At 43.1% G+C, this 14,389-nt stretch overlaps 1 protein-coding gene across 2 annotated transcripts in view; it reads right to left on the reverse strand.

Annotated features, from left to right (window-relative positions):
• LOC135514882 (calcium/calmodulin-dependent protein kinase type 1D-like) overlaps positions 1-14,389 on the reverse strand; it is a 71,952-nt gene that overhangs the window by 28,215 nt on the left and 29,348 nt on the right. The window contains exon 1 of one of the 2 annotated variants that reach the window (XM_064938560.1): positions 11,196-11,287. The exons of the other annotated variant lie outside the window; for it this stretch is intronic. Within the exon in view, the coding sequence (XP_064794632.1) occupies positions 11,196-11,266 (71 nt within the window). The 5' untranslated portion in view covers positions 11,267-11,287. Of the gene's footprint in view, positions 1-11,195; positions 11,288-14,389 lie in introns of those variants that run through there. 2 annotated transcript variants of the gene reach the window in all.

Genomic DNA, 14,389 nt, shown 5'->3' on the forward strand with positions numbered 1-14,389 from the left:
AGCTAGAGAGAGAGATTTATGAAGCGTAGTTCATTAATGCAGTCTCAGCTCCATGAATCTCATTGTTCTCTGTCCAGCTCATCTGAAACCCTCCAAACCACTCACTCACTATATCACCATCTCCAACACACTTCACAGCCACTCAGCTATCACTCTTTCGCTCTCTCCATCGCTGTCTCCCCCTCTCTCATTTCTCTTTATTTATCACTCTCTCGTTGTCCTTCACTCATTGTTTCATGTTCAATCGCTCTATAATATGCTTGATCTCCTCCTTATCCTTTGTCCAAGTTCCCTTGGTCTCTCTCGCTCTCCATTTCTCCACAGTTCATGTTTATTCTTACTATGTTCTCTCCTCCATATATCGGCTCCCTTCTTCCCACTTCCTCTCCTTCTCTCCCTGCCCCTCCCTCACCTTGTTTTCCTGCTGCGTTCTTCTTGTTAGCTCGGTAGGAAATCAAATTTCATATCTGGTTTGCTTTCATTCATCAGCTGACTAATGGTCCATGCTGCTATGTCAATCAGCAATGAAGGAACGAGGGGAGAGACAGGGTACACATCCTCCCTATTCCTCTCCACTATTATTCTACTCTTCCGTTCCCTGCCTCTCCTCTTCCCGCTCTCGTCGCTCCTGCCTTCGGGACATGGTACTGGTTATGAATTAATTCATACTTCCTTTCCTCCCTCCTTTCTGTCCTTCTATTTCACTCTGCTGATGGCCTTTACATAAGGCACAACAAGCATGACAACATCATTTTGGAAAGTGTACAATTTTAGTAATACAACCTTGGTAATATTCAACCTGTGTGTGTGTTTAGTGCTATAGTCCAGATAGCCCTAGAGCCACTTAGAAGCCCCCATTTGTTGATGACCGCCAACTCCAAAACATCACCATTTGACACAACACTGAAAAGCTCTAAAAACACTGACGCAGAGATAAAACAGCAATGCAGGCCTGTCGCCATGCTGCACACACACACACTCCCTTTCATTTGTGATTCGCAATTACAAACTGGATAGTTCTGGTCCCACTTGATGGTTGGTCGATTATTCACAAAATCATGGTCTCAGAGTGTTTGCTCGGTATCGCACACGTTTCAATTACTATTGCAGGGACATAACAGCTAGGCATTGTTCTGGGAACACACACATGATTCTCATACATCTCCCTCCTCAGTCCTTCGCTTTCCTTCCTTTCTCCTAGCCTCCATCGCCATCCTCTCTTCCTCCATTTCTCTCTGCTGGAATTCTTCTTCTCACGTTTATCACCAAAAGATGATTCCCTTCTCCACCCCTCACCTCCTCTTCTCACTCCCTCTGCCCTTTCGCTGAGTTGCTCACACATCTGTCACACTGGCAGCTGATCTTATCGGGTGTTCAGGTCTCTTCATGTGAAGAAGGTTATTTCTCAATGGAAACTAGTAACAGACCCATTGAAGTTAATCAAAGCACACACAGCCTTATAAAATACTGTAAACACATTAAAACAAGTGATCTGTGATTAAGCTGGGTGCTGGTCGTCACTTTTACTCCGTGCATGAATTAATGAAGCAAGAGCACACACCTGCTACACACCTTACAGAGGGGTCTGAACTGAGCTCCCTAATCCTACCAGCATGTCCTGGGAGTACACATACACAGGCAATCCCTCTTACCCAGGACGAGGTCACCCAGCCTCCACCCATCTCCCTGGGCTGCAAGAGCCAGCTGGTCCCCCACCCACTCACTCACCCGCTGGTCCGTGTAAGCAGCAGTCCCATTGGGAAGGCTAGAACTGGGTCACCATCTCTTTATACTATGAATGTGGATTTAGTCACTGCCCAGGGAGAAGGAAAGAGACTGACCACATACCGTGAAACCAAAAGGCCACAAAAGACAGGGAAGGAGAGAGAAGAGGAAACAGGAGATAGAGACATATACAGTAGAAATGGTAGAGAAGAGAGGGAGGCATGCGTGGGTGAATCCTGTAATTGAGAGAGAGAGAGAGAGAGAGAATCCTGTGTGTGGGTTTGAGACAGAAAATACCTGTATGTGTGAATGAGACCAATAAGAGAAAAGCTGAACGGCGGTGGTGCAGTACAACAAAGACAACCTTTAAAGCATTCACACAGAACAGAGATAGAAGCGAGTTGAATAGAACCACTACAGGGTACATACATTACAGTATCAACCCCGTAGATTGGCTGGAAATCTCTTTTTCTACATTTTATAGACAGGGAGCAGAGGGAGAGTGTAATACAGCATCTCCCCAGCTGTGTTCACACGCAAAGGGATTTTTAGTGTGTGTGTGTGTGTGTGTGTGTGTGTGTGTGTGTGTGTGTGTGTGTGTTAGTGGTTATTGGGGATTGACTAGGGGTTATGCAGTTCAAGTTTGGCCCTGCTGCTATTGCAGTTGATGGCGACATTGGGCGATTGCTTTCCTCAGGTGTATAAACCTGGGTAATTGTCTCAGCGAGGCTCCAGTGGGTCTGTGATTGCATTGAATGGAAACTACATGGGCAGCCTGCAGCCAGTGTAGAGTGTGAGTGTCACTCTTAGACTGATATCCATTGTGGCAGGTCCTCTTGGTTAACGGGGGCCCAATTGAATAATGCTGGCGCTAAGTGATCTCTCCTACAGAGACAAAGATAAGCTCTCATATGGGAGAAGCACGCACAGACAGACATGCACACAGATGCATGTGTGAGTGTGTGTGAATATTTTCCCAAGGGAAGAGTTGTCAAAATCAGACACACATCCTGGGTTTCTCCTCTAAAGAGAGAGAGTCTTTGTCTCAGAGAGAGTGAGAAGAACAATCGACTCACAAGGTGACAGTGACACAATAACACTGATACAGACATGCAAGATTAGTGGCTTCCCCATTAAATACAGTGGCTTTAGGGGGGCCGATTGAGTGGCTGCTTTAACCTTCCTGTGACTACACTACCTAGAAGCCTTTATTGTCTAGTGTTTTGAAGTTATGTTTAAACATAGCCTTAAATGAGTGTGACCTTTATCCACAAATAAGTAAAGACCTAAGACCTAGAGTTCCATCAATCACTCCTGGGCTGCAGTCACCAATCCGGATCCTTTTTACTGCCTACGTGGAGCCCCACAGGGCCTTCACAACTGGACTGCCGACGTTATCTACCCGAAGGAGTTATCCGGCTGGCTCCTCCATCGCGACGTTACCTGAACACCCATCTGCGGCCTGCTAACCGCTAGCTGTCTTATTGGCTGCTATCTGAATAGACAATCGGACAATTTATTTATTTATTTTTATTATTATTTTTATTTTTTCTTCTTGGGCCTCCATAACTATATCTATTGTTTTTATTTTGTTGTTGTTGTGTGATTTGGATTAATCCCCTCTACCACACGGAACCCCACTAATCTACTGACGGAACGCAAGAGGTGGCTAATAACAGACCTCCATCCTATGCTAGCTTGCTACCGATGGCCTGGCTAGCTGTCTAAATCGCCGTGACCCCCAACCAACCTCTCCACTCACCGGACCCTTTTGGTCACTCGACTAAGCATGCCTCTGCTTAATGTCAATATGCCTTGTCCATTGCTGTTCTGGTTAGTGTTTATTGGCATATTTCACTGTAGAGCCTCTAGTCCTGCTCACTATACCTTATCCAACCTATTAGTTCCACCACCCACACATGCAATGACATCTCCTGGTTTCAATGATGTTTCTAGAGACAATATCTCTCTCTTCATCACTCAATACCAAGGTTTACCTCCACTGTATTCACATCCTTCCATACCTTTGTCTGTACATTATACCTTGATGCTATTTTATCGCCCCCAGAAACATCCTTTTACTCTCTGTTCCAGACGTTCTAGATGATCAATTCTTATTGCTTTTAGCCGTACCCTTATCCTACTCCTCCTCTGTTCCTCTGGCGATGTAGAGGTGAATCCAGGCCCTGCAGTGCCTAGCTCCACTCCTATTCCCCAGGCGCTCTCTTTTGACGACTTCTGTAACCGTAATAGCCTTGGTTTCATGCATGTTAACATTAGAAGCCTCCTCCCTAAGTTTGTTCTATTCACTGCTTTAGCACACTCTGCCAACCCGGATGTTCTAGCTGTGTCTGAATCCTGGCTTAGGAAGAACACCAAAAATTCTGAAATTTTAATTCCAAACTACAACATTTCTAGACAAGATAGAACTGCCAAAGGGGGCGGTGTTGCAATCTACTGCAAAGATAGCCTGCAGAGTTCTGTCCTACTATCCAGGTCTGTACCCAAACAATTTGAACTTCTACTTTTAAAAATCCACCTCTCTAAAAACAAGTCTCTCACCGTTGCTGCCTGCTATAGACCACCCTCTGCCCCCAGCTGTGCTCTGGACACCATATTTGAACTGATTGCCCCCCATCTATCGTCAGAGCTCGTGCTGCTAGGCGACCTAAACTGGAACATGCTTAACACCCCAGCCATCCTACAATCTAAACTTGATGCCCTCAATCTCACACAAATTATCAATGAACCTACCAGGTACCTCCCCAAAGCCTTAAACACGGGCACCCTCATAGATATCATCCTAACCAACTTGCCCTCTAAATACACCTCTGCTGTCTTCAACCAAGATCTCAGCGATCACTGCCTCATTGCCTGCATCCGTAATGGGTCAGCGGTCAAACGACCTCCACTCATCACTGTAAAACGCTCCCTGAAACACTTCAGCGAGCAGGACTTTCTAATCGACCTGGCCGGGGTATCCTGGAAGGATATTGATCTCATCCCGTCAGTAGAGGATGGCTGGATATTTTTTTTAAATGCCTTCCTAACCATCTTAAATAAACATGCCCCATTCAAGAAATTTAGAACCAGGAACAGATATAGCCCTTGGTTCTCCCCAGACCTGACTGCCCTTAACCAACACAAAAACATCCTATGGCGTTCTGCATTAGCATCGAACAGCCCCAATGATATGCAGCTGTTCAGGGAAGCTAGAAACCATTATACACAGGCAGTTAGAAAAGCCAAGGCTAGCTTTTTCAAGCAGAAATTTGCTTCCTGCAACACTAACTCAGAAAAGTTCTGGGACACTGTAAAGTCCATGGAGAATAAGAACACCTCCTCCCAGCTGCTCACTGCACTGAAGATAGGAAACACTGTCACCACTGATAAATCCACCATAAGTGAGAATTTCAATAAGCATTTTTCTACGGCTGGCCATGCTTTCCACCTGGCTACTCATACCCCGGTCAACAGCAATGCACCCCCCACAGCAACTCGCCCAAGCCTTCCCCATTTCTCCTTCTCCCAAATCCGTTCAGCTGATGTTCTGAAAGAGCTGCAAAATCTGGACCCCTACAAATCAGCCGGGCTAGACAATCTGGACCCTTTCTTTCTAAAATTATCTGCCGAAATTGTTGCCACCCCTATTACTAGCCTGTTCAACCTCTTTCGTGTCGTCTGAGATTCCCAAAGATTGGAAAGCAGCTGCGGTCATCCCCCTCTTCAAAGGGGGGGACACTCTTGACCCAAACTGCTACAGACCTATATCTATCCTACCATGCCTTTCTAAGGTCTTCGAAAGCCAAGTCAACAAACAGATTACCGACCATTTCGAATCTCACCATACCTTCTCTGCTATGCAATCTGGTTTCAGAGCTGGTCATGGGTGCACCTCAGCCACGCTCAAGATCCTAAACGATATCTTAACCGCAATCGATAAGAAACATTACTGTGCAGCCGTATTCATAGATCTGGCCAAGGCTTTCGACTCTGTCAATCACCACATCCTCATCGGCAGACTCGACAGCCTTGGTTTCTCAAATGATTGCCTCGCCTGGTTCACCAACTACTTCTCTGATAGAGTTCAGTGTGTCAAATCGGAGGGTCTGCTGTCCGGACCTCTGGCAGTCTCTATGGGGGTGCCACAGGGTTCAATTCTTGGACCGACTCTCTTCTCTGTATACATCAATGAGGTCGCTTTTGCTGCTGGTGAGTCTCTGATCCACCTCTACACAGACAACACCATTCTGTATACTTCTGGCCCTTCTTTGGACACTGTTAATAACCTGATGGGGCTATGGGAAATACTGCCCCCTTTTGGATGAATTGTGTGCCCAAAGTAAACTTTAAAAAAAACTGTCAAAAATTGCTAATATATGCATATAATAATTATTATTGAATAGAAAACACTCTAAAGCTTCTAAAACCGTTCGAATTATGTCTGTATGTAAAGCAGAACTCACAGGGCAGCCATTCTCCCAAACTCTCTCTCTCCTTAGAAACTTCCTGCAACTTTGACGTCATCGCCCCCACCCTTGCCAACCAGCTATGGCTCTGGGAACAGTTTCTATTTCTTCAGCGCGCTCCCGTCTTACAGTGAGACGTGCAACGGAGAAAATAGCACGAGCTTTGACTGCTTGGTGGGCCAAATACTGAGGTGTCACGAGTTTTCAGGAGCGCGCTCTGGAAAAACGGACGTTTTTTTCCAAACTGGTTGAAGTGAGTTCGTTACGTTTGATTTAATCGCCAATTGTTTTGTACGTTAAAAACATCCTAAAGCTTGATTCTGCACTTAGTTTGACCAGTTTAGTCGACATATAATATGTAAATGTGAAGTTTTGATGTGCAATTTTCGTGATCAGAAGTCCTTTTTGGGGTAATTCACCTGAAGATGTTAGCTTTTGCTAATACAAAGACACACCAACTGCAACCAAACGTTATATTAGGTAAGTATAACTCCTTCCACGGCATTCTTGTCGAAGACCATCAAAGGTAAGGGAATATTTATGTTATAAAATTGTATTTTTGTCGAATCCAACATAGTAGAGAAATAATGCTAATGGCTGAGCGCCGTCTCAGATTATTGAATAGTGAACAAATTCTGTAACGTTAAAAATAAATGTAACACAGCGTTTGCATTAAGAAGAAGTGTATTTTTCTAAATATATGTAGAACATGTATATTTAGTCAAAGTTTATGATGTTTATTGCTGTTATCTGGCGTTAGCTGCTGGAGATATTTATAATTTCTCCGGTCATTTCTGCTGCATTTTTTGAACATGGCTCAATGTAAATGGAGATTTATGGATATAAATTGCATATTATTGAAAAAAACATAAATGTACTGTGTAACATGTGCTATTACTGTCATCTGATGAAGATTTTCAAAAGGTTAGTGAATTGTTTTTCTTTTAATCCTGCATTTGTGATTGTGCTATTTTGCATAGCCATGTGGCTACATATTGTATGTTTCCCTAGTGGTGGTTTAACATAAATATGTGCTATGTTTTCGCTGTAAAACATTTTAAAATTCTGACATGCTGGATAGATGAACAAGGTGTTTATCTTTCATTTAAGCTATTGGACTTGTTAATGTGTGGAGGTTAAATATTTTTGTTGTGGGCTGAAGGGGGGGGGGTTCCTAGTTGGGAACCCGTAGCCCCATCAGGTTTTAACAACCCTCCAGGCAAGCTTCAATGCCATACAACTCTCCCTCCGTGGCCTCCAATTGCTCTTAAATACAAGTAAAACTAAATGCATGCTCTTCAACCGATCGCTACCCGCACCTACCCGCCTGTCCAACATCACTACTCTGGACGGCTCTGACTTAGAATACGTGGACAACTACAAATACTTAGGTGTTTGGTTAGACTGTAAACTCTTCTTCCAGACCCATATCAAACATCTCCAATACAAAGTTAAATCTAGAATTTGCTTCCTATTTCGCAACAAAGCATCCTTCACTCATGCTGCCAAACATACCCTTGTAAAACTGACCATCCTACCAATCCTCAACTTTGGCGATGTCATTTACAAAATAGCCTCCAATACCCTACTCAACAAATTGGATGCAGTCTATCACAGTGCAATCCGTTTTGCGGTATGAACCACAATCTAGGGAATTCTAGTCTTTTTTAAGCAAAACCAAAATAGTCGCCTGGGTAAGTGTCTGTGGCTGTTTCTGACTAGAAATGATTTCATTGTACATTGAGCTGAGGATAGAGGATCATTTAAAGAAAGCTTTATAAAATTCAACAGGGAAGCCATCAGGCCCAGGGGCTTTACCGCTCTGCATGGACTGGATTGCCAGAGTAGCTTCATGATCACTTATTGAGCCGTCCATGTTGGTTTGTTCATTTGAATTGAGTCAGGGGATGTCCAAATAGTCTAGAAATGCAGGCATATGAGGAGGGTCAGGAAGAGCCTCTGAAGAGTAAAGAGTAGAATAGAATTGCTTAAATTGATTGTTGATTTCCTTGGGATTGGTAGAAGTTAAATCAGCTGCAACACAGATTTCAGGTATGGCGCTACGAGCAGCGGATTGTCAAAGATGGTGAGAACTTGCCAGCTTTCCTTTCGTGTTCATAGAATTTTTGCCTCGACTTAAACAGAAGCTGCTGTGACGACCCTCCCACTCTGTCTGCCGTATTCTGTCTTTGTTCTTGTTTCCTTATTAGGATGCCGGTGGGTGGAGTTGGGGAGGGTCGTCAGCTACATGGGAAACACCTGGGCCAGGTGTGTCCCAGAATAAATGGACCTCTTCCACATTCATGGAGGAGACTCTCTCCATGCAGACACCTTTGTAGATTGTGTTGTGGTTCTTGGTGGCCTTTTGTTTGTTTGCATTGGCACATTTCAACACCCTGCATTATCACATTCATTCATGCAAAACACTCACTTACACTACTGATTACACACACCATTGTATATTTTCCTTAGTTGCTTTGGTTAATAAATATATATTTTGTTACTCCTTATCTCCACGTTGTCTCCCTTTGTTACGGGCTTTGAGCCGGTTTGTGACAAGTGGGGGCTCATCCGGCATCTTTGAACTATTGGTTTGGGAGACCGTGGAGGTACATGTTTGGTTTGCATATTGTGTTTGAGTTTGATAGGCCCAGTATTGGTTGCTTTTGTTGCTTGGTTTGTGTGCTGCGTTGGAGAGAGATAATGGTTAGTTTCCAGGCCCTGCCTAGCCTGAACTCTTGTTCTGCTTTCTGTTGGGAAGTCAGTCTGAGGAGGTGAGTAAATCGGCTGTGTACCTCGGTAGGAGATTTGTGTAGGGTAGTGGAACTTGCTACCTGGAGCTATAGCCTTTTACCCCTGATAGGCTTAGCGACGTGTTTCATTTTTGGACATGTTTGGCATGGTTAAATGTTTGTTATTTTTGTGTGGTGTCTGTGGACTGAGCAGTTGTCTCGGGGGCACATCCGTGGCTTGGTGGAATTTGCCAGCATGCTGGGGAGTTTTTCCTTGCCAGCGGGCTACAGTGCGTAAATTCCCACCGCAAATCTGCATGAAGACTAGGGTTGAGTTATTGTAGGTTTGGGGAAGCTCCATATCTCATCTCTCTTCTGTGGTGCTCAGGGTGATTGTCATTTCTCTGGTTGTGGTCTGATGTGCTCAGCAGAGGGGTTGAGCAAGATTATTGACTTTACTTATGACTATGGTGTCTCATGTACACAAGTTCATTCGCTTTCCATCAGAGGACCTGTTAGAATTATGTACTAAAGAACAGCTGTTGAAGATGGCTGAACACTACAAGGTTAAATGATTGAAATTAGTGAAATTCTGAATCGTTGGAAGTGACTATGAATTGTTGGGAGTTGTAAAAATTAAGGACCCTGATGTTCTTTTCGTTGTAGTTTGTAGCTGTTGTGGTCTTTTGTGCCATGTTACTGAATGTTTACGTGACTGACCATTGGTTGGGGTTGTCATCTCTCTTTCCTGTCTGTTCCCTCCTGGTCTCGTTTTCTTCTTTCCTCTTAAATATTGCTTCCTATGCGCAAAGGTTGCTGAGGTCTGGGGAGGAGGAGGTTGGTTGGCGCAGGTGGAGGTGTGAATACATAACCCCTCATCAATTTGGGACTGCAGAGGCTGTGTCAATTTGGGACTGCAGAGGCTGTGTCAATTTGGGACTGCAGAGGCTGTGTCAATTTGGGACTGCAGAGGCTGTGTCAATTTGGGACTGCAGAGGCTGTGTCAATTTGGGACTGCAGAGGCTGGTATGTTCCGGGGTCCTTGTTGGTCCCCGGTTTTAAGGGGGGGAATGTGACGACCCTCCCACTCTGTCTGCCGTATTCTGTCTTTGTTCTTGTTTCCTTATTAGGATGCCGGTGGGTGGAGTTAAGGAGGGTCGTCAGCTACATGGGAAACACCTGGGCCAGGTGTGTCCCAGAATAAATGGACCTCTTCCACATTCATGGAGGAGACTCTCTCCATGCAGACACCTTTGTAGATTGTGTTGTGGTTCTTGGTGGCCTTTTTTTGTTTGCATTGGCACCTTTCAACACCCTGCATTATCACATTCATGCATGCAAAACACTCACTTACACTACTGATTACACACACCATTGTATATTTTCCTTAGTTGCTTTGGTTAATAAATATATATTTTGTTACTCCTTATCTCCACGTTGTCTCCCTTTGTTACGGGCTTTGAGCCGGTTCGTGACACTGCTCTGTTTGTTTGGTGGAAAGATTGATACATGAATCGGAATTTGACAGTTTCTCTTTGTAGAGTTCAGGAGTCAGAGAAAAGGCATATCTGTTGTCCACATTTAGAATGAGTTGAGATAGCTCCGGTAAGTGTTTGGTGCACTGTTGTCATACGCTGTGTATGAAATAATTTGGCCCCTTAGATAAGCTTTTAACGACTCCCACACAGTGAGACACATCAGGGGTGCGGTTTATCTGTAAAAGACAACAATGTGAGTCAATATGTATTTTTCAAACACACCACAGGATAGTAGTAGTGGCACAGTACTGTCTGGAAAGCGGATATCTAACTGGACAGGGCTATGGTCAGATGATGATGCTATGATATTGGCTATTAGTTCCAAAAGGAAGAACTCTATTGTCCAGCAGGAACAAATAAATCATAGTGTATAAGCGGTGGACTGGAGGGAAAAAAGGAGTACTGTTTAGCAGTGGGACTGCGCCTCCTCAATGGATCAGACAAATTATAGGATTCTAGAAATGAGTTTTGCCTGATTTTGAAATTACATTGTTGGGCTTCGCTCTGGATCTGTCTAGACTTTGATGCGATACACAATTAAAATCTCCGCCCAATATCAAATGATGAGAGTTAAGGTTGGGAAATGTTGCGATGAGGTCAGATAAAAATTGAGTGTCATCCCAATTAGGACCATAGAGGTTAGTCAGAATAACCTGTGTGCTAAACCATTTCCCCATCCCTATATCTGCCATTAGTATCTGAAATGACTTTGGAGGAGACAAACGGGGTACCTTTTCTGATAAGGATGGCTGCCCCTCTGGCCTTGGCACCAAAGTTGGAGTGAAGTATTTGGTCTACCCATCCTCTCTTTAGTTTACCATGGTCGCTGGCCCGGAGATGGGTCTCTTGGAGAAAAACAATGTCCGGACTTAAGATGAGCATACACTCGGCTACACTTGACCACCTATTTAATTCCTTTCACGTTCCAGCTGATAAAGCATGTGGAGCCTAGAGCATGTGAATTAGGCAGTCATAGTAATCAGAAATGAATGTTATTACGATCATGGCCAGTGTGCTGAAAGGTTAGAGTAATAAAACATAAATAAAAGGAAAAAACAGCTAAAAACTACAAAATACCCAGAAGAAAACCTTGGACCCCTATGCTGGCCTTCCCCCTGTTGGAAGGATGGATTCTACCTCTCCTAGACTAGAGCAAAATGCTACCTTTCATGTTAAACTGAACCTCGGTAGAGCTCTATCCAGGGCGAACATAATAAGTTTACACCTATGGAAGAGATTCTAGCCGTGGTGGGTGATGGGAGCCTCTCGCGCTGCCTTACGGAAGACATCCTCCTTCTCCTGAAGGAAGTGGAATTTAACTACTATGGGTCTGGGCGGCTCTCCATTCTTCGGTGTGGACTGTATGCTTCTGTGCGCACGGTCAATGTTGTGGGCGTCTCGAGTCCCTCTCATGCCAAAAATGTGACAGTTCCCCCGGCGCTGTTGTTCTCGAGATCCTCAACCTTGGAAGTAAGTTTGACGACATCTAATGATAGCCGGGTGACTTGCTCTTCCAGTGTCACCACTTTGTCGAAGTAAATATTTGCACCATCTTCCAGGCTATTCAGAAAGGTGTCATGTCTCTCCAAGTCTTCATTAACTTCTTTGGGACTGGGGGGCAGTATTGAGTAGCTTGGATAATAAGGTGCCCAGAGTAAACTGCCTGCTACCCAGGCCCAAAAGCTAGAATATGCTTATAATTACTAGATTTGGATAGAAAACCCTCTGAAGTTTCTGAAACTGTTTGAATGATGTCTGTGAGTATAACAGAACTCATATGGCAGGCAAAAACCTGAGAAATAAATCCAACTAGGATGTGGGAAATTTGAGGTTTGTAGTTTTTCAAGTCATTGCCTGTCTATGGGGTCATACTGCAATTCCTACAGCTTCCACTAGATGTCAAGTCTTTAAAACCTTGTTTGATGCTTCTACTGTGAAGGGGGAGCAAATAAGAGATGTTTGAGTCAGGTGTCTGGCAGAATGCCATGAGCTCAGTCTCGCGCGCTCCCGTGAGAGTTAGCTGCATTCCTTTTCCTTTCTAAAGGAATTGTCCGGTTGAAACATTATTGAAGATTTATGCTAAAAACATCCTAAAGATTGATTCTATAAATCGTTTGACATGTTTCTACAAATTGTAATATAACTTTTTGGACTTTGAACTTTCGCCTGGACTTGCCCGCGCCTCGTGAGTTTGGATTTGTGAACTAAATGCGCAAACAAAAAGGAGGTATTTGGACATGAATGATGGACTTTATCGAACAAAACAAACATTTATTGTGGAACTGGGATTCCTGGGAGTGCATTCTAATGAAGATCAAAGGTAAGTGAATATTTATAATGCTATTTCTGACTTTTGTGACACCTCTCCTTCTTTGGAAAATGGCTGTATGTTTTTCTGTGGCTCGGTGCTGACCTAACATAATCGCAAGGTGTGCTTTCGCTGTCAAGTATTTTTGAAATCTGACACAGCTGTTGCATTAAGGAGAAGTTATCTATAATTCCATGCATAACACTTGTATCATTTATCAATATTTATTTTGAGTATTCCTGTAATTTGATGTGGCTCTCTGCACTTTCACCGGATGTTTGTTTGAGACAATGCATTTCTGAACATAACACACCAATTTCAAATGAGGTTTTTGAAGATAAAGATTATCTTTATCGAACAAAACACACATTTATTGTGTAACATGAAGTCCTGTGAGTGCCATCTGATGAAGATCAGAGGTTTGTGATTAATTTAAATAGGTATTTCTGACTTTTGTGAGGGCTCTCCTTGGCTGGAAAATGGCTTTATGGTTTCCTGTGACTAGGTGCTGACCTAAAATAATCGTTTGGTGTGCTTTCGCCGTAAAGCCGATTTGAAATCAGACACTGTAGCTGGATTTACAAGAAGTTCATCTTTAAAATTATGTAAAATACTGGAATGTTTGAGGAATTTAAATTATGGGATTTTGTTGTTTTGAATTTGGCGACCAGCAATTTCACTGGCTGTTAGCGAGATATAAAACGGAGATATGGTTCTTCAGTTGAAGGGTTCAGTTGTTAGTGTACAGGTGACTACACAGACTGGTGGCAATTCCATGGGAACGGAATTACACTTTTACTCAGTACTCTCACTTTAAAATATATGTCAAACAATAACCATTGATTTCAAAAGTTTAACATACAATACACATCTATCTACAAGGACTACTTTTAACAATTTCCACTGAACATGTTACAAAAACAAATTTAGTGGAAGAACTGTGCAGAGGCTAACTTTAGTAACGGAATTTATCTCCAGCTTCTATTCAACCAAGTTCTCCAAAAATCTAACACACTTGCTCCAAATTAAGATTCAAATATGTCTGCAGAAAGAATGGGTTGTCAGATATGACATGCTACCTTGAATTTGAACAAATCTCTTTTGGTTATTGAACTATAGTAGGTGAAGTAGATTTTACACCCGGTAACGGAAAAACACCTAGTCCATTGTTGTAGGAAGCTGCTATAGACCAAGTGCTAAGTCAGAATCTGGATAATATGTGTGAAATGCTTAATAGTGTAAATGATATCAACAGAGAGGTATATTTTCTGGGTGATTTAAATATTGACTGGCTTTCATCAAGCTGCCCACTTGTTCCAGTTACTAATAAGCATGCAAACATAAAGACAATTACTGTAAAACCTGTTAAATCCCCGTGGATTGATGAGGAATGGAAAAATGTTATGGTTGAGAGGATACCACTAAAAGAAATAGCAAATAAATCTGTCTGCACAACGGATTGGCAAACATACTGCAAATTGAGAAATCATGTGACTAAACTGAATAAAAAGGAACTATTCCATGAAACAAAGATAAAATATATAAAGAACGATAGTAAAAAGCTTTGGAGCACCTAAAATGAAATGGACAAAAGGCAAACTCAGCTGCATCATTCAG

Source organism: Oncorhynchus masou, chromosome 26 (genome assembly GCF_036934945.1).
Source record: "Oncorhynchus masou masou isolate Uvic2021 chromosome 26, UVic_Omas_1.1, whole genome shotgun sequence".
NCBI classification, from domain to species: domain Eukaryota; kingdom Metazoa; phylum Chordata; class Actinopteri; order Salmoniformes; family Salmonidae; genus Oncorhynchus; species Oncorhynchus masou.